Below are 21,326 nucleotides of genomic sequence, written 5' to 3' on the forward strand. Positions count from 1 at the left end.
TTAGGGGAGATTCAGATCTAGACACTCCCTGAGCTTACACACTGGTCCATGGCCCTGCCCAGCTGCCTTCCTCCATCCCCGTCAGTCTCCTTCTCCCCATGACACTGCTTCCAATTTCCTATGGAACTCTGCACAGAAATGGCCATCTTCTCAAACCTAGCCAGAGGAGGATTAGCAATAAAGCTGGCCTAGGTTTTTCAAAGCAGAAGATCCAGAAGCAGAATGTGTCAATGGCAGCAGCATGTCCATTTCTGTCCCCACAGAGACCCAGAGCACACACATGACATGGTTATGCAACAACACAATTTCAAAATAAAGTTGTGGGGACAGATAAAACCTACAGTTCAGAAAAAGAATAGCAAATAGTGTCTATGGGAAGAATCTTGGAATGACTCACTGGGCATCTAATCAAATAATTAGGAGCAGTATTAGAAAAGCCTGTGTATTAATTTCTTGCTTAAGATGATAGATAATAGATAATAGAAGATATATAGATAGATAATAGATAGATATATAGATGCATAGATAGATACAGAGAGAGAGAGATGATAGATAACATGAAACAACACTAATAAACCTTGTTTTGTTTTCTTTAAGAAATGTAGAAGTGGCCAGCAGAGCCTTTTAATTTGAACTTAACACTTTACAAATAGGGAGGACCCTTGACTTTCTCTAAAGTGATTCCACATAAACAACCTCATTTAACCCTCATGCTAACTCCTTGAAATCAACGGAGTATTATCATTCCACTTTACAAATGAAGCAAATGAGGCCCAGGTACATAAAATTAAATCAGAGACCATTGTGCTCAAAGAACCCCAAGAATGTAAATGACCTATGTTTTGGCCACATTTTTATAATCAGGCAGCACTTCACAGCTGGCATCAAAGCCTGAGAGAAGAATCTCTCTTCACACTGACTAAACAATGGAAAAGATGAGCTTGTAAAGCAGTCAGGACAAAGAAAAAAAAATGTCCTGGTGCCATTTCTGGTTCTAATTCCAGAAGCATTTCAGACGGGTGGAGAAGCAGCACTGTGTTTATGAAACAGAGATAAACTACAACCCGGAAAAGCCAGACCTTAGTCTGGACAATCTCAGCACAGCTTATGTGGGTTGGAGCATTTATTGGATTTCTGTGAATTTGGGGACAGCGCGATTTATCTATAAATAAAGATACCTAACTTTATGATTTAATTCTTTAACTTATTGGTGGGGCATTAGGAGGCAACTTTCAAAAGCAAGAGATTTACACCAAAATCTGTATTTCTTGCTTCTTCCAAAGCCAAATCATCTGCCATCACTGGGTGAGATCCCAGTCTGGTGAGTCTTTGCAGCTGAGCAAGTGGCTGCTGCTTTCTCTAATCAGGCCCTGACCTCTCCCAGTCTCTCCATCCCTCCTCCTCCCTACGGTTTACCTGCCTGACTCCTGAGCTCAAGTCGCCATGAAGGCAGGTGGTCTAGGAAGGTGGTAGTGGTCAGCCATGATGCTACATTAAGATAGTAACTCAGGCCACATTGTTTTCAAATAAGGGAGAGTGGGAAAAAGTGTAGGACACTGGTCAGGCAGTGACACTGGGGAAAAGGAAGCTGAATTATTCCAGTATCATTGCCATTGGGTGATGGGCAGTGGGGGTGAGGCAGGGGGCTGGGTCCCCACTCAGTCTGTGACTCCTAAAGTTGCTTGAGAACTCCCTGTGGAATGGAGAATGCATAACAATCTCAGCGACGTGTGCTCATTTCACCAGTTGTCTGTGAGGGCCTAAAGATACAAGAGTGGGAAATGAGGTCAATGTCACCGATGGCATCTCAGAGGTAATTTGGTAACTCGAAAATTCTGCGACAAAACTCTAGAATCACACTATGAGTAGTAACTGATGCTACTCTGGAAAAAAAGAAGATTCAAAAAAGTTGTACTTCAAGCACAAAGGCTGAGCAAGTTGGCAATGTCTGCGGGGAGGGCCATATTGGGAGAGGAAGTAGGGTCCAGTGAGAGCTCAGAAGGTGAGAGAGCTGGGTTCAAAGTGAGGTGTCTGCTACAGATGAGGGCAGGGAGGAACACTCTGCACCTGTCATCTCTGGTCCAGGCGTTCCAGCTCTAGCATGTTTTAACTATCTTTCATGACAATTTGTTTTTTAAGCTGATTTTCCTACTTCCACACTGCAGGGTCAAGATGAAGGCAAAGCACTATGAGGTCAGGTCAACAGGCCAAGATAGCCCAAAGCACAGGCTGTAGCCAGTGCCACTGCTTAAGATTAGGATGGTTGCCCAGATCCTTGCATACGTGGCATTGAAATATGCTGGGACTTCCGAGTAGACGGGTATTAGAGGGATTAGTCCAAAATGGAAGGGAGCAAGGAGCCTAACCAGATGTAGAGCTGGCCTCCAAGAAGGATTCATGGGCTAAGTCAGATTCTTGGGCTCCCTCTAGCTTGACCTGGCATCATGCTTGGTGAGGTGTGACAGGATTGGGTCCTATCAGCCTCATGGGATGGGAATTAGGACACCCAACCAGTGCTTCTCAAACTTTAATGTGCCTAGGGATCAGCAGGGGAGCTATTAATCTTGAGATTGTTATTCAAGTCTGGGGCCTGAGGAGGGCCTGAGATTCTGCACCGGTGACCAACTCCCAGGCATGCTGATGTTGCCAGTCCGTGGATCACATTCTGAGTAGCAAAGCTCCAAGCCAGTAGTTTTCAATTTATTTATTTATTTATTTATTGATTGATTGATTAAGGTATTTTATCTCCTGATTGCCCCCCACCCACACTGCTTGTTTTCATTTTAGAGTTACTAGGGGAGCTTTTAAAAATTCCTGCTGCCCAGCCCTCACCCCAGAACCAATTAGATCAGAACCTCTTGGGCTGGGACCCAGGCAGCAATACTTCTTATGCTCCCAGATAATTAGAATGTGCAGCCAAGATTAAGAACCATTGCTCTTGGCATTGGGGATGGTCATAGCAGGTGCCTCCAGAGTACCAGGGGGTTCATCTGGCCCAAAGCAACTCGAAGGTGGCGTCTGCCAAGAAGGTGACCAGTTACTAGGTCACATCCCTAGTTCTGGAGAAATATGACTGCAGAAAGGGACAGTAAGGGTTGCTGGTGCCCAGGGTTTACCTCAAGCATCATAGGCACCTGTACATACAAACCAAGATCCAGATTTCCCCAACCAGTGGACCAGGTTCATGTAGATTCCAGAACTGGTAAGACAAGAAGCTGGAAGTTCTCAGTGTGTCATGCTGGTCTGATGTGACTGTTCCTCAGTCCCTAGCTACTCCCTACATTTGGAAAGTAAATTCTGCAGTTTCCAATCCCACTACCCCCAAGACCCTTAGCAACACACACTACTAATATGACATCTCCAAGACGCCATCATTGGCTGGGGACCTCAAGCCCTTGCAAAAAGGCAGGAGAATCTCAGAACAGATTCCAAACCCTGAATCTGGATCTTCACACTGAGGGCTGAGCACAGCTCTAGAAAGAGTGGCAGAGTTAGAGCACAGCCAGAGAGGAAGGGAAAGGCCCAGGCGAGAAGAAGGATGAAGGAGAGTGAAAAGACAGAACGGAAAAGGAGGGAAAGGAAAAAGACCAGAAGGAAGGCCCGGTAGGAAAGTGTAACGGAACCCTGGCAAATGTCCCTGGGTCCTTTAGGGACTGGGCCTGGGTCAGGAGTGGGCCAGCTCTAGGCTAAGCCCAGATTCTAGGAGGGTCAATGTTTTCAAATTTTATAATTTCTATGTTTCAAATAAGATTTAAAGGTCAAAGAATAAATTCAAAATGGATGGAGAGCAACATGCTTGGCGTGGAAGGGCCAGGTGGTAGGAAATCAGGGCGAGAGCTTCCCTTTAGTCTTGGCCATTATTATGAATGAACACAAGGACCCTCCATTAATGATAGGAGAAGACAGCTTTAACTTTTTCCTACTCTGAATAAGAATCTTGAGAATACTGTGAAATGTCTTCAATAAGCAAGATGGTTTCTTGACTTATGATGTAAGCCACTCATTTTTTATGCATTCTCCAAAACAGGGGTTCCAAAACAAAAATAAAAACCGAAGACAAAGGTTAGTTCTCTGAGACACATGGGGCAGCATCCCAGTGAAGCCCTCCCTTCAGTTTGGAGATGTAAGCTCACCTGTCAGTGGTCAGGGTGTGGTTAGTGCCCAGGGCAGGAGGGAGCAGGCCTTCTGTGGAATGCTCTGGGGGTTGGACAGCTCCTCAGTGGGGGTTCTTGTTCATGCCACAATGGACACCTATGTGCACAGACCTGATCCTTCTCAGCCTAGAACTGATCCCTCTCAGCCTCCACGTTACAAGTTCACTCTCCAGGACATCACCTCTTAACACTTCGGGGCCATGAATACCTTTTGAAAATGTGATACTGCATGTCAGTATCCTGGAGAGCATTTCAGGAGGTTCCCAGACCCCCGTGAACCCATAGACACAGCTTAAGAACTACCACTCTACAGGGTTTCAAGTCTCACAGTTTCTTCCAGCAGAAAGCACACTGCCCTGGCCACCACCCCTTGTCCCTTGAAAGCCTCATGAAACTAGTGAACACCCAGTGATATGAACTGAACTGTGTCACCCCAAAATTCATATGTTAATACTCTAATCCCCAATGGGATGGTATTTAAAGATGGAACCTTTGGGAGGTCATTAGGATTAGATGAGGTCACAAAGGTGGGGCCCTCATGATAGGATTAGTACCCTTAATGGAAGAGGAAGAGAGACCAGAGCTTGCTTGTCCTCTCTTGCTCTCACTCTCGCTCTCGCTCTCATTCCCTTTCTTCCCACAATGTGAGGACACAGCAAGAAGCCTGGAAGAGCTCTCTCACCAGGAACAGAATTTGCCACACTTTGTTCTTGAACTTCCCAGTCTCCAGACTCTGAGGAATAGACGTCTGTGGTTAGGCCACTCAATTTATGATATTTTGTGAAAGCAGCCAAAGCCAACTAAGATACCTAGACACTGTCACCATCTAACACCTCCATCTGGTCCACTGGGAGGTATAAGAGCCTCTGAGACATGGGTCCCCTCAATTTTGCCTCTTCTACCACATGGCCCGGAGGCAAGGATGGAGAATGCCCTCCAGAGTGCTATCGGGCACACAGGGCCAGCACTGAGGAGACCGCTGGACCCCCAACAAAGGATGGAGAAGCAAGAACAGAAGCAAAATGCCGGGGCTCCAGGCAGCCCTAGAACATGTGGGGAGGGGATAAGAGGATTGAAATCGAAAGGTCAAAGGGAAAGCTGGTGCAGAGCGGGTGGTCGTCCAGCCACGTTCCAGTAACGGCAGCTCACGTAATACCTCCACTGCACACAGCAAGGAACCCATACACACGGTCGGCTCTAGGCTGCTCTTCTACAGAAAACATGCCAGGTCTCAGGGCAGTATCATTAAATGGCTCCAACCAGGCAAAGCTGCTTACTCCCAGACTTTTAAACACCAATGCTCTCCACCAAATAACAGACCTTCACAACTCCCTGCTCAAAGCCAGTTCCCTCAAGCCTGGCTCCTGGGCCTGCCCTGGAGTCGTGCGGCTCGGCTTTGTCTCGCGCATGCGACTGTCCTGGCAGCCCTGCCAGGCTTGGCTCCTCGAGGGCAGGGCTGTTTTCCTTCTGCAGCCTTTGTGATCATTCCAGGAGGCTGGATTCCAGGTTCTGAACTCAGAGGCGGCCCAGGAATTATTGTTGGCCAGCTGCTTTTCCTGAGAAAGCATAATCAGACCTTTTGATTCCCACAGACACAGCACCTGTGTCCCTGCTGCTCTCCTCTCCAAGAAAAGGGACTCACTTCCTCATAACCCACTCACATCCCAGGCACGGGTGCTGGAAAGTATACCTGGGGTTTCGGCACACTGCACAGAAATAAAAAGAAATAAATAGTTCGCTTATCTGTGATATGAATGGGTTGGTTGTGTTTGGCCATCTCTGAGGTCCTTACCTGACCTCTGACTCTCAGATTGGGAAAATGGTATTCTGTAATGTGGCGCACACTGCTGCTTGACTACTCCATGTTCATCTTGCCCTCCCGCCTCACTCTCAGTATGCCAATCTTGTTCAGGGTAGCAAAGAATCCAGCTAAAATACCTGCCATCTTGGTGTCTCTTGGGTAAGGTGACCAGACATCCCACTTTAGGCAGGACAGTCCCGATTTTTAACAATTTGTTCTGCGTCCTGCAGCGTTTTTAAAAAGTCCTGATTATTTTACTATGGGGCAAGGGGTGAGCAGTGAAACCTACGGGGAATTCTGCTGGGGACCTCAGAACAAGCTTTGGCTTTTCTAATACAGACACCACCCCCCTCTGCTTTGCCCTCCCACTTTCTTGGTACCGGGGAGTCTGATGTGATGCTGGAGGTGAAGCAGTCATGAGGAGATGCCCATGAGGACAAGGGTCTACCTGCTGAAGATGGCAAAATGAAAATATGGACAATCCTAGGCCCCACTGGCACTGTTCAACCACTCCCCCAGTCTAAGGAGGCCCCGCTCAGGACTTCTTGTTCAGAAGATAAGGAGGTCCTTAAATGCTTCCATTGCTGTACTTCGAGTTAAGTGACATATATACTTGCAACCTTGAAACTCTTGTTCTTGGTTTTGTTTTGTTTTGTTTTTTTTTATTTTTGTTTTTTTTATCAAATAGCATATTTGGTTCAGGGGACAGTTTCTCAAAAGGGCAATGAGGGGGGGGAAAAATCCTATACACCAGGATACTTTGTTTTGGTTGGCAAATATCATAGAACAAACTTCATAGGGAGACGTCTACATTTCATTAAAAACCAGTGGAGGGCTAAACAGTCCCCCGAGCTGCCGGCTGTTTTGCAGTAATGTAGCTAATAGAGAAGGACCGAGAACCTCATTCAAATTTGTTAGCCTCTATCACTAAGGAGGTCTCTTTTGCAATCAACCCTATTATCAGCAATGATTTGTTGTTGTTGTTGTTTGAAATAAAATGCACAACTTCCGGAGAAGATGGAGATTTGGGCACAGGTTTCTAAGAGTGCCCTCCCAAAACCCAACTGAAATTTCCAAAATAATCAGAAGGCATTATGGGAGGGGCTCCATTCTCATGCCAGAACTCCTGGAATTTTTGCAGATAGAATGCTGGTTGGTCCAGATAAAAGAAGGCAGAGAAGACCAGCTTAGAACCCTGCTTCCCAAGAAAGATAGTTGTTTCACTGAACTCTACTTACATCGACTACTTTGGAAAGTCAAAAGCTGAATGTAGTTCAGGGAATGGGTCAGAAGGAGAGGGTGTTTTGGGTTAAGTGCCTTTTGCTTCAGCCTATGAATAGCACTCAATGCTACTCTGCTGGGAAGGCCCAGGGGATGGGAGTGTCACAGCCGAGGAGAGTGAGCCCTCCACGCTCCTCCCAGATGCGTGGGCGGTCCTGGCCTCACTTACAGTTCTTCCCCACTCCCCTGTGTTAATGGAGTCCTATCAGTCACCCCCAGAAACGCTATGTATATTAGAACAACACTTAAATGATCTCAGTGTCCAGCCATACGTGGTTATTTCGGGGAATGACAGGGTCAGGGAAAGGGCTGTCTCTTTTTGCCTTCCCTCTTGTGACCTGGTGACACCTGCCACCAACCCACCCCGTCAAACCTACAAAGAATGTCAATTCTGCAGAAGCAGGTGCCTGAAACATGGAAGTGCGAATCAGGTCATGCAAATCAATACCGGGCCTTAAACCTAAAAAGATTCAGGGAGGAAGTAAGGGAACTTTTGGGGTATTTTCCCTCCTAAATGTCTGGTCACAATTAGGGTGGTCAAAAGGTACAAACATATAACATGATGACTATGGTTAACAACATTGAGTTGCATATTTAGAAGCCTCTAAGACAATAGATCTTAAAAATTCTCATCATAAGTAAAAAATTATAACCATGTGAGGTGATGGATATTAACTAAACTTATTGTGGTGATCATTTTATGCACAATATACACAAATATTGAATCATTATGTTGTCCATTTGTGTCATATGTCAATTATATCTCAATAAAACAGGAGAAAATAAATCAATGATAAATACAAACAATTAGGTCACATTGGAGAGGCTTTATTCTAACACTAATTTTTTTCTTGAAATTTAAAATCCAGCAAGGATTTTCTTCATATGCTTCCCTGAAATTACTGATGTAGAAAAACAGAGGGCAGTGACCTAATATCTCCTAGGTAGCAACCATAGACAAGGCATGGAGACAGACACTATATTTATATCATGTCACTGGTCCTCTATCACAGCCTTGTGAAACTGTCTCAGAAAGATACCCAGAGTAGGGAGTGTCAGCAGAACCATATTGTAAACCCAGAGTCCATTCATCTATTCATTCATCAAATTTTAAATATATATATATTATTGATTTCAGAGAAGTAAGGAGAGGGAGAGAAAGGTAGAAATATCAACAATGAGAGAAAAATCACTGATCAGCTGCCTCCTGCAGGTCCCACATTGGAGATCGAGCCTGCAACCACTGAGCCGTGCAGGCTGGGCCATACATCAAATATTTTATTGGATACTTATGATGTGTGTGACACTTTTCTGGTAGCTTTCCGAGTGTGCCTATGGGGTGCTCCCAGTGGAGGCTGGAGCCGACGGGGCCCCTGAGCTGTGATCGGCCTCATCCGTTACTTCAATGCACCAGGCAGACATCGTTATTTGCTAAGAGTGTCATGCTGACGGAGTTAGGAAAGCACTGAACAAACAATGTGCCAGTAGTAACAGGCCTATGACGTTTGTGCTGACTCCAAAATGCCTGCCTTTCCTTCTGAAACACAGGGTTTGGGGGTGCAGACTTCTTCTCATGGGTCCTTCTCCAATGAAGATGAAGAATAAATCTGTGGACTAACAGATTTCTTTAATAAAAATGTAGATGTTTATTGGAAGCATATACAAACTCCATCTGGGCAGGGTGTCCCCAAATAGGAAAAACCTGTTCTTTCCCATGGACCCTCGTTATTTCTAAGACTCCCTAAAGCTGCCTCTTTTGCCTCTAAAATTCCTTTCCCTACTAGCCCTCTCCCCCAGTGAGTGAGCCATCAGCAGACCACAGGACATTCAGATTCCCACACCAGAAATAGGAAGGGTCGGAATAAGAAAGCTAAATACTCATCATGCTCAATCCACTCAACCAACCCACCTCTCAGCTGCGCCTGGCTTAATTTCAGTTTCCTCCTAGAAGTCTGTATTTAAATCAAAAGCAAACACTGGTCTCAACCCACCTCAAGTTTCTATTGTATAAGCACAGCTGAAAGGCCAAATGGTTTACTTGCTGCTTTTTTTCTGCCTCTCTTACCCATCACACATGAAAATGCTCTGATTCTCGGGGTCGCTGGGTGCCTCAGGTTTGGACACGACATCCTGGAGCCCAAGCCCTGGGGGTTTGACCCCCTCTGAGTATGTCTGTGGTTTCCTCAGGGGGGCCCCCACAGCCCCGCAGCAGCTCCTGGCTTTCCAGCTGCTCCCAAATGTAGGTCAGGGCCTAGGAGAGCCCTGGAAAGAAAACTTGCAAATCCAGAGCAGAACCAGAAAAACAACTCCTGGCAGTGCCTCAGAAATGAATACCATCTCAGGCTGGGGAGTTAAAAGTCCTAGCTACAGAGATGGGCTTCGGTTCTTTGGTTACAAAAAACATAGCGTTTCCCTCACTTGATCCATTCCTTTCCAAGGACAGTGCCCAGTGCCTAAGCCATTTGTAAATGGAAAGTAAGGAGGAGGGGGAGTTACACCAAATTTCAACATTTTAATGGTATCCTACTGAAATCTATAGAAATGCTCCTAAATTGTTTTAAATAAGTTTTTATTAAAACAAGACCAAAAAAAAAATCCTATACACACAAACATATGTTTAAGACTGTGGGCCAATTTGTCTTCTTGGACTACAAAAGGAAGCTTGTCTGTGACTAATTTTTAAAAGCAAAGCTAAAACCAAAAGCTGCCACAGGTGACTCCAGTTGGTGAATCCACAAATCAAAAGTTTATAACAGTGGCATGTTGCCGGTGGAGGAGGTTGTGCATGGCAAGGAGAGAACAAAGAGTTCATGGGAACACTTTCTGTCCATTCTGCTCTAACCTAACGCTGTGAACCTAACACTTCTAAAAAATTAAGTCTATCCTATATACCGTATTTTTCGGACCATAAGACGCTCCGGACCATAAGACGCACCAGTTTTTAGAAAAGGGAAATGAAGAAAAAAAGATTCTGAAACAAATAGTGTCCTAAAATATTTTATGTGCATTAAAACCCAACATCACAGTCATAAACACATGTAATCAACCCTGTAAAGTAAACAGCAGCATTTAGAACCATTTTAGAGCTGGGCAAGCACACAGAGACCACACAGAGCAGGGCAAGTAAAAAAAACTTTTTTTTTAAAGTATATGTGTAGGCTATATTTGGACCATAAGACGCAGGGACTTTTTCCCCCCACTTCTGGGGGGAAAAAAGTGCGTCTTATGGTCCGAAAAATACGGTAATAAGAGCCTAATATGCTAAGTGTCCAGTCAACCTGTCAGCCGTTCAACCAATCAAAGTGTAATATGCTAATGATATGCTAAGGCGGCTCAACGGGAACAGACAGTCCACCCGTCCACTAGTCGCTATGATGTGCACTGACCACCAGGGTGCAGACGCTCCAACTGGTAGGTTAGCTTGCTGCTGGGGTCCGGCAGATCAGGACTGATTGAGGCAGCTGGACATGCCCTGGAGCCCTACCACAGTCCCTCCCCAGCTGGCCAACCTCCTGTGTCACTCCTCGGCTCCAATCATGCACTGGTGGGGTCCCTCGGCCTGGCCTGCACCCTCTTGAAATCCAGGACCCCTGGAGGGTGTCGGAGAGCCGGTTTCTGCCTAGTCCCTCAGGGGGAGTGCAGCACAGTCAGAAGCCAGGCTCAGGGCTATTTTCTCCGCTGCCTCCGCAATAGCGCTAAGGATGTCTGACTGGCTAAGCCATCAGTAGGACATCCCCCGAAGGCTCCCAGAATGCGAGAAGGTGCAGGCCAAGCTGAGGAATCCCCTAAGTGCATGAATTTCATGCATGGGTCTCTAGTTTATTTATAAGCTTGTAACATAGGTGCTTCAACCTTCCTATTTAAGCTTCAGGACCCACTGCAAATATCACCTCCTTTGTGAAGTATTCCCCAATTCTCCCTCTCCTTCAGAATTGTCATTCCATTCTCTGTGCTCCAGAAATACTCTGAATACTGCTCTAATGCGAAATGTATACCAGGTATTTAATGATTATAATTTAATGACTTGTTTACATATCTTCCTTCCCACTCCACTGGGAGAGCCACAAGGTTAAGAATGTATACTTGACTGCCTTGACCATGTATAGGCTTGAAAAAGCAGTTCGTTACGTTTCTCAAACTGGAGGAAAGGCCAGCAACGGGAGATGCTTCCCCAGGATGCACAGGCAGGAAGCGAGAACGACGGAGGTAAAGGCTGAACCATTAAAACACCATGATTGGTAAACATGGGTTTAAATTTCTGTTTAATACAATTGGCCAGTGAGAAGCCTTTACCACAAAGCCTGATTTCCTCCACGCTTTCTACAAACATCGCCCTATCAGTTTGAATCCTGCAGGCTCTTTCTCAGCCAAAAGGAATTTCCCTTTAAACAAAAACTATTCAGACATTTCCAAGATATGAAATATTCAAAACCAGGATTTTCCACTCAGACAACTAGGAAACTGTTTGTAGACTTCCCTCCCTTGTCCCCCCTCCCCTCAGACTCCTCGTATTTGCCAAGAAGTCTGAAAAGGGATTTTTTCCCCCTGATGTTAAAAATATGTTTCCTACCTCTGTGCCTCTCTGTTTTTCCATTCTTTATTTTGTCTGGGTTTTACTGAGGCAAGGTTTTAAGTCAGAAAACAGAAGCTGCAAAATGCAAAACTACAGCTGCCAATTAGTTGCCCAAGGAAATAGGCAATCAACAGTATCCTGTTCTTTTAAATCGCCACCCCCCCCCCCCCTTTTTTTTTTTTAAGATGAGAGACTTTCCAGGAGAGGAAACTCAACCTGGACCTGGGAGTGAGAGGAGCCTTTGGGACTGTGTACTATAAATGCTGCATTTTACAGATAGAGACACTGAGGCCAGGGACATGAAGTAGCGTGTACTCTAATGAGCTCACACACCAAAATGCTTTTTTCTCCAAAGAAAAACTCTCTTCCAAGAGCCACTAACAAGAAGCAGACATAGAAACTTGGGTAGCTCAGAGTATCCCATCTCAATTCTTTAAAAAAAAAAAAAAAAAAAAAAAAAAAAAAAAAAAAAAATTGAAAGTAATGTCAGTACAATAATACATTACTCCAGAATAGAGCAATTCAAATGCCTGCAATTCAGAGTGAGGCGACTGTAACTGAGCTCACCAGCAGTTAACGCGCCAAGAGGAATATATGGCGCATGATCTAAGAAGTTATGTCTGGCTTTTACATTGACCTTCATAGTCCTGGGAAAAAATGAGACATACCTTTGGGTAACAGCACAATGGGTTTCCCCAGCCGAAGAATAAGCACAGGGCCAGACAAAACACAGTCTGCATCTGATGGGTGACACTGACTCTGGAAACAGCTGTGTCCCAGGAATGACCCGTGAGCTCCTCACAGGTTTACACTGCAGGAAAGCTGAGTCATGTAACATTCCCTGAGATAGATGGGATACAGTGATAAGGAGGATCAAAGGGTACCACAGCTCTTTTTAGTCTGAGTAACGCATCATGAAGTTTCAAGAGTTACCCAACCAGAGCTGTTCTGCAGCTAATGAGGGTCCGGAAGAATTTTGGGTCATATAATCTTGGGTCATATAATCTTGGATCCAAAGATCTCCTGCTGTCCATCAACTGGAAATAATAAAGATCATGAGAACCACCTGGACTAAAGTTGATAGAGGGGCCCAGGGGGGCGTACAGAGATTACAGAAGACCAACTACCAGGTGCTCACATTTGAACAGGTGGTCAGGAAGCCAGTGAAGGAGGAAAATTTAAACCCATTAGACTGTCACGAAAGCCAAAGAATGTTACAAGGTGACCTGGTGGTCAACATCACCAATTTCATTGAGGCCTAGCAGGCAAGACAGAGAATAGCCTGGACTGAGCAGTTAGGGAGAAGTTGGAGCACCTCTAGCAGCAGTAGAAGCCCAGAAAACAGGATGCAGGAGTAAGTATAAAGTGAGGAAATGAAGGCTGTAGCTATTGACCACTTGTTGGAGGAAAGCTAGCAGTCAACAAGAGAGAAAAAAATGAGCAAGAAAGAGTAATGGCATCTGGAAAACATGTGTTCAGGGCAGAGACCTGTGTCTATAGCAGAAGGTAGAAGTTGGGGCAGAGAGAAAATGAAGATACATGAGAGAGAATAATTATAGGTCCCAGTGCTTTCTGAATGATGTCAGACTCCTGAGGTCCCAGGGAAAAGACAACTGACTTGGGCGAGAAGGTAGAAAAGTGTGTCTACTATGGGCCAGAGAGTGACATGTGAAGAAACTGAGATGCAAAGTGGTGAGGCAATATGCCCAAGATCATCAGAGAACTTGTTCTCTCAACTAAACAAGGAAAGATTCTGACATGGAATTACCCAAGTCACTAAAATTTTAGATTTGCAGAAACAGTTACAAAAATGCAGTTTAAAAACTATATTAATAAAAATGGCCATCGAGCTTATCCGTTTTCCAAGACTGTCTCACTCAACTTAACGTGCATCGAGCAGTTGTATCTCTGAGCATCCTGTGCTTGGTTAAGTATTGTGGGAATATAGAAAAGACAAAGTCATGTCTCCTGTCCTATAAGAGCTTGTGTTCCAGCTGAGCAAACCTCTTTATTGCTCTGGGCTTCAGGTTTTCCATAGATAAAATGGTTCATCACCTCCTATGTACCTCAAGGATAAACTAGACAATTCCATTCAGGGAAAACTTGAGGTCACCTGGGATTTTACTTGAGTCTGTGAGCATGTGGTGAGCAGGGAGATGGAGCAACAGGCTCAAGAAGAGGGCCCAGAAGAATATTGAGTCATATAATCTTGGATCCATCAACTGAAAATAATAAAGATCTGAGAACCACCTGTGCTAAAGTTGATAGAGGGGTCCGGGGGAGCATACACAGATTACAGAAGACCAGCTACCAAGTGCTCACATTTGAACAGGTGATCAGTGAAGGAGGAAAAATTAAACCCACCAGACTGTCACAGAAGCCCAAGAATGAGTTACAAGGTGACCTGGTGGCCAAAGAATGAGTAACAAGGTGACCATGTTGACACAAACATGGCGGGTCTGATCATTTCTTTTCAATTGTAACTCTACGGAGGCAGGGACTGTGGACACTACTCCATCATTCACAAAATCATTCACACATACCCTTTGCCTACCAACTGCCCAGGAAGGGCTAGGGCCATCTTCCCAAGGCAACCAGCAGATAGCTCAGAACCATCCTGCAAAGAGGCACACCCTTCTCAATATCTGAATAGCCTTAAGCAACTGGAAAAACAGCTTCTTTGAAAAATGACATTCAGCTTTCCACCTGCTGATGTGAACTTATGCAAACCTGGAACAGTACAAGTCACTCTTGTCTTGCATGGTGAGCACAATGACAGGCTCAGCTAGCTACCTCCAGCCCTGATATCTAACTCTGATGCAGAGAGTTCAGATAATATTGTTCATTCTAGATTTCCTAGTGAGTGAATTGGGACACAGCAGTATTCCCTTCATAATAACCTTTGCATGCATTTCAGAGATTATTGCCATATCTACAGTCTTCTTTCATTGGATACTATTAGCACAGCTAGTTAATGTTCTTAGAGCTTTGCAAGTGGCACAGTATTTGCTCCTAAGGCTAATTGTGGATTTTTAAATATTTTCTATTTGCTATCCATCTTTATGATAAAAAAAAAAAAAAAGAGTCATTGGTTAAACAAACACTATCTTTTAGTTTAATAAATAAATAAAAAACCTGCCAACTCAGACTATTTTACTAACAGTCATCATAAATGATCATGGTGATTGAGCCTCCAATATCTCTTCCATCCCCATGTGACTAAGCCAATCATGTAAATCCCTTCTCAGTCATTGATTAATGAATGGTCATGTGATCCAATCCTTGACAATAAAGCTCAAAGAGAAATCAGCTGGTGGATTTCAAAAAAAATTTTCTTCCATCATAAGAAGGAACCAAAGGAAGATAAAACCTCTTTTCCTCTGGATATTGCCATTTTGAGTTGAACACCTGTAACTTACATGGATATGAGATGCCTTCAGGTTGCCCCCAAAATGGCATTTGCATATAGATGGATGGAATGTGGGTCCACAATGATACTAAGGAGTTGTTGAATCGGCCAAACGAGTAGATATACTTCCAGGCCTCTTGCAATATGACATAATAACTTATTTATTATATAAGCAATCTCAATCAGTTTTCAGTTACAAGCATTGTAATTCAATTATTAATCAACATGCAATGTCTTCTTTCTCTTGCAAGAACAACTTTATATCAAAGCTGCATAGAATATTATCACTCAGGATCTTTCAAGAAAGAAGGCAAGTACCATACTCCCATCTTTCAGGACTGTGCCCAAGTCCACCTTTTCCCAGCTTGTGTTAATAGCATAAGAACAATTTTAGCCGAAATTGGTTTGGCTCAGTGGTAGAGCGTCAGTCTGCGGACTGAAAGGTTCCAGGTTTGATTCCAGTCAGGGGCATGTACCTTGGTTGCAGGCACATCCCTGGTAGGGGGTGTGCAAAAGGCAGCTGGTCGATGTTTCTCTCTCATCGACGTTTCTAGCTCTCTATCCCTCTCCCTTCCTCTCTGTAAAAAAAATTAATAAAATATATTTAAAAAATATATAAAAGTACAATTTCAGAGATAATAATATAATAGGTCAAAGGTTTCTCACCAAGCCAATAAAAATCCTTTATAACAGATAAATAAGCAACACATGTGCAAGGTTATTTTATGGATAACAGCCACAAGTATGGAATAGAAGAGGGGTCGTGAGGGTTCGTCAACAACTCCCCAAATATTTCTCCCCTGTTACTAGACTAGTGCCTTAAATTCTCCATTTAGAGATTCAGCCTTTTGATTTGAAGTAATTATTGTTAAATAGTGTAGGCATATCAAATCTTTCCTGGGAGCAAAATGAAGAGGAAATGTTGGAAAGAGAACATTATTACAGAGAGCCCTTGGGGTCCAAGAAACAAAGGAAACACAGAAGAGATGAAGATGGAAAAAGGTAAAAGGAGGGCCTTGAAGACAAATTACATTTCAGAGTTTTGTCTCCTACTGGAGATCGTTACCTCTATTCAGTTTGTGGAGGTAAGGTGACCAGAAGTGAGGATATTCTCAAGCCACAAGGACCCAGGTTTCCTCCAGAACCTAGCCAGGGGCCAACAACAGGAGACTAACAACAAATGACAAGCTTCAGTGTTCCACTGGAGCCCTATCGGTCTCAGGACCGGCGGAGAGGAAGGGGAAACCATCAGCCTGTGAGGTGAGCCACTTCCATCCTGGCAATCAGTGACAGATGTGGAAACCAGATGACCTTCACATCCGGACACCAGGGAGGCTGACCATCGCCTTAACCCCCCACCTAGCACTGTCTGGGATCAGTCATTTCCCTTTAAGATCCAATTGGATGCAACATTTAAGCAGTATTACAACTAAATTATTTTACAAAGAACTGGATTTATAGGAATTTTGCACTTAAAACAAGCAGAACTTGTCATTATCTTTACAAAGACTTGGTAGTTCCTGTTGCATACTTTAAAAAAATAAAATAAAATAATTGACAAAATTCCTGTTTCCAGATCATTAAATTTAGATATAAGAAAGTTATCAAGATCAGGAAGTTGATCATACGAGCCCACTGTTAACTCTCCACCTTGAGGATTTCTGCCCACCAAGCACTCCTGCTTCTCTATTCTTCACCCATGGCCTCCCTCAACGTGAGTGGTGTTGAGTGTAAATACCACACCAGATCTCCCTCTGCCCTCAGGAAATTCAGGCTAAAATTGCCTCTCAGTCCAGTTTTATGTAGTGCCTTTAAATTGTCATTTGTCCTTTTCTAAATCCATTCAGGGATTAAAAATCTGAACACTACAAAGGGGTAGAGTGTACATAACTCCTTCTCCCTCCCGCCCTCTCTTAACCTCTGGTCCCCCAAAACACGTTCATAAAAGTACTATATTTCATCATCTGTATAGGTAACTATTTTTTAAGCTTTAAGAGGAAGGCCAAATCCCTGATAATTCAGGATCCAACAAGCAAGTCCATTTGCACTCTGTTTGTGCTTCATTGTTTTGTAGGCTTTGGGCCTTTGTCCTTCCTGGACCAAGAAGTCTTCTCCATGAAGAAATGCATTGTTTCTGAGGCTCACAGAAGGCCTGAGAGACCTTAATCTCCCAGCCTCAGGCAACTTAAACCTTCAATGTTTTTAAAATCAGATTGGTCACGGGTTTGCTAAAACAGGCCATTAGCAATCATGCGTGTGGTAAGTAAATCCCCATTTAGAGCAAATGGAGTAATCACACTAGGAAGGCTTGGTGACTGGCACCACCACCTCAGTTAAACATTAGCAGCGTTTGGGCTCAGCATCTTCTCCCGCCTCTCTGACTGTTCTTCCTGTTTAACTCTGGACCCTTCCTTCCTATGCAATGGGAAGCGAGAACCTGGGCTTTGAAGGCAGGCAGACTTGAAGTGAAATTCTGGTCTGTCAATAATTAGCTGTGGGACCTTTCACCAAGTCGATTAAGCTCACTAAGCCTCTGTTTTCTTTATTGTAAAATGAAAATAACAAAAATGACTCTTTCGCTGGGTCATTTAAGAGGGTTCAATGGTATCATGTTTGAAAAGCATTGCATACAATGCCTTTCAGTCGAACCAGCTTCATGATCTGTGGGACCCAGTGCAAAATGGAAAGTTATTCAGAAACTATTAAGGATTGCAAGATAGGGACAGCAGAGCGTAAACCCAGTGCAGGGGCCTGTGGGTCTGTACAGGCAGCAGGCTCAGGAAGCCAGCCCTCCCTGTCAGGTAATAAATACTCACTAGATGGTAACCATTATCATAATTTGCCACTTTCCTAATTTATATCTGTCTTAGCCTCTCTGCAGGCTCTCCTATCCCTATACGTATAATGCCCAAACCCCTCAACTTGAAGAGTTTTACTGGGTCATTCCAAACACAGGCACTGTGTCTCAGAAGTTACCTGTATGTAACAGAGAAAATAATTGACCAAAATGGAGGAGGGGGGAGATCTAAAATAGGCTTTTTCCATAGCACATATATTGCCTAACATGCTATTTCACTTACTTATTATGTCTGTCACTTGTTTATCTTCCCTTACACACACACACACACACACACACACACACACACACACTGGAATGTAAGATGAGTAATTTTTTGCCTCCTTTTATTCACTGATGTATCAAACCTGTTTAGAATAGTGTTGGCATGCAGAAGACATTCAATAACTGTTAATTTAAAAAAAAACAAGTAAACTTTTGAATGAATGCATAATTAGGCCATCCTTTTTCTACCTGGAGGTGAGTCCATTCCACGTTATAGACAAATGGCCGTAATAACCAGCTCTGCAACTGGATACCCAATGGAGTTCAAGAAACAGATGGGGAGTTATCTCTTTTCAAATCTCTGCCCAAGTCCCCTTAGGTTAGAAGGAATATAATCCAGTCCTCTGTGCTAGAAAATCCAACACCTCTTTCAACACTAATTCATATACATGGTATGTTTCCAAAGACTTGAAGTCTGCCTGCCTTCAAATTTTATGTGAGTAAGCTCCCCAGAGGAGAGATGTGTTCTTAAGTGGTGGACATCCAGTCATTTAAAAAATGAAATCAGAAGAAAAATAATCACACATCACTGCTTCATAACAATGAATAGGAAAACGGAGCCCTTAACACCAAAAGGAAGGTAAGGGCCTCTGTCCCCGAAACGATGCATGAAGATGCTAGAGCCAGTGCAAGCTGCGCTGCCCTCGCCAGGAGTGAATGTTACAGCCACCGGGAGCATCTCAAAACCTGGCCTGTGATCTCACAATTGCAAGCCACGGGGCCCAAGAAAGGAAATATGGAGGCCTGTGCAGAACTCATCCCACCAGCTCAAGGCAACCTCGACGCTGTGGCAGTATAGCTGCTGGATGAGGTTTAAGAGCAAAAGAGAAGAGCAGCCATCTACAAATGGTTAAAATGCAGCCCATGTCAGGATAACATCTGGAACATCCAATTATCAGGAGATTTTGGAGGGCTAATGTGCTCCAAGTTCTGTACTGATAACAGGAAGCACATCTGGGCCCCCAATCCAAATGCGGCCCACGCCGTCTCCTAGGGACAGGCTGGGGGAGCAGTCTGGCAGGCCACACTGCACATCTGGCCTGTGAGCTACCATTCCTTCCCAGCCCTGCACTCTGCATTTTTTAAACAAGTCATTCTCAGCCACCACTGAGGCTTTGGTGGGAATCATAGGGAGTCCTCCTCCCTTTTCCCAAGATAATGTCAGGCAGAGGCAAAGGCCAAAGAGGTGGAGCCTACAGGCCATTTGGCAAAAGTTTCAAATATCCTGGCACTGACCCCAATAAAAGAATCATGAAGGGGAAATAACCAAGCCTCTCATTTTCTGTGTTGTTTTTTCTCCCTTTATCTCTCTCTCTCTCCCTCCCTTCCACTCCCTCTCCCTTACCCTCTCCCTCTCCCTCTTCTTCTCCCTCTTCCCCTCTCTATTACAACCTTCTGTGTTTATAAAAAACAAAGATCTCAGAAAAAGTCCCAGTGTTGGCTGCTAAAAACAAAATTTCATTTTTCAAATTTAATACCAAAAACTTGAAAACTTTCAAAGAATGTCTTTGTTCTGTGACAGCTTAACCCCCAGAGGGGTCTCTGAGGCAGGAACTGGTGTGTTGTCCCACCTTTTCTCCAAAGACTTTCTGAAATATGCCACTGCCTCAGACTTTCCACACTCCTGATCTTTCCTCTGAAGAGGGAGGAAGCAGAGTTCTTGGCTGTCCGCTACAGAAGCCAAATAAAGCAATCTTCCTCCTAATGCCAAGGGCCTTTCCAACACACACACACACACACACACACACACACACACACGTGTACTGTTTGAAATATTAATAAGTAAAGGAAAAGAGAGAATATGACACTGAAGGGAAGAAAACACTACTTTATTTTGTCTAGATTTTAAAAAACCTTCCCACAAAAATCTAACTGGTACAGAGGTGCATTATCCTCAAAACGCCTTACCCTTCTCCCGCTTTCCAATACCGATGGCAATAGGAAATGATAGGACAGATGTGAAAAGGCCTGGGGGAGTGGTACAAATTGCTAAAGCAACAGTGTCATCACTACTATGGAAAGTTTAAAAGGGCCAGCTGCCCACCACCTTTATCTGTTCAGATAAAAAAAAAAATTTTTTTTAAGTAATAATAAAAAATAAATAAATAAAACCACACCTCTCCCCAGATCTCTTCATTCTGGGCAAGCCTCTTCCCAAATCTGTCCCTCCCAGGGCCCTGTCCCCAGCTGTTGCTCCGATGACAGCACTCGCCCTCCGCGGCCGCCCTCCCCGCCCCGCCGGCCGCGTCCTCACCGTGGGGTACGTGAGAGCCTCGGGGTCCCCCGGCTCTGACAGCTCGCTCAGCTTGCGGTCCCACTGCAGGGCGCTCTGCTCCCCGCTCTCCAGCACCTCCATGGCGGTCCGCGCCGGGCGGGGATGCTGAGCGCAGGGGGGAGCTGGCTGGGGCGCCGCGGAGGGCGCGGGTGGCGTGTGTGCGTGTGGCTTGTGCACTGAGGAAGGGGACGTCCGCTCCCCGGCCCGAGAGGACCGCCTGGGGCTCCCGTCCCCGTCCCGTGCGCCCGGAGATCTGCACACCCCGGGGGGGACAGGCGATCGAGGGATCAGGCCGGAGGCTGCAGGGGTGGAAGCTGGGGGTATATCCAAAGTGAAGGGCGGAGAACGGCTCTCCGCGCGAGAAAAGCCCCTCCTCGACAAGCCCACGTCCCACCGCTGCCCCAGACACAAACTTTCAGTGTCCCCACAGCTCCCCAGCTCCAGTCCGGGACCCGCCTACGACCCCACCTCCCTCAGGGGCAGTGACCAATAGGATACGCTTCTCGCCTTATCTACCCAATCAGAAGTCTTTCTCTCCGCCCGTCCCGCCCCCAAAGGCTGGGGCCGCAGACAGCCAGGCCCAGGCTGTGGAATGTGGGCGGGGCGGGGCCATTGACGTCATCGGGGAACCTCCTCCAGAAGGAAGGCAGGCCGCAGCAGCTGTCAGCGGAGCGAGCCAATGGAGGGCGTGCTTGCGTCGGTGATGGCCCGT

At 45.1% G+C, this 21,326-nt stretch overlaps 1 protein-coding gene across 2 annotated transcripts in view; it reads right to left on the bottom strand.

Annotated features, from left to right (window-relative positions):
- The window catches only part of CREB3L2 (cAMP responsive element binding protein 3 like 2), a 102,588-nt gene extending 81,541 nt beyond the window's left edge, over nucleotides 1-21,047 (bottom strand). The window contains exons 1-2 of one of the 2 annotated variants that reach the window (XM_036428050.2): nucleotides 20,594-21,047; nucleotides 5,525-5,710 (exon numbers count right to left, since the gene is read on the bottom strand). In XM_036428050.2, the coding sequence (XP_036283943.1) occupies nucleotides 5,525-5,710; nucleotides 20,594-20,695 (288 nt within the window). In that variant the 5' untranslated portion in view covers nucleotides 20,696-21,047. The remainder of the gene's footprint in view (nucleotides 1-5,524; nucleotides 5,711-20,593) is intronic. The other variant, XM_036428039.2, reaches the window with a different exon arrangement.
- Between the last annotated feature and the right edge of the window lie 279 nt (nucleotides 21,048-21,326).

Source organism: Pipistrellus kuhlii, unplaced genomic scaffold (genome assembly GCF_014108245.1).
Source record: "Pipistrellus kuhlii isolate mPipKuh1 unplaced genomic scaffold, mPipKuh1.p scaffold_m20_p_10, whole genome shotgun sequence".
NCBI classification, from domain to species: Eukaryota; Metazoa; Chordata; class Mammalia; order Chiroptera; family Vespertilionidae; genus Pipistrellus; species Pipistrellus kuhlii.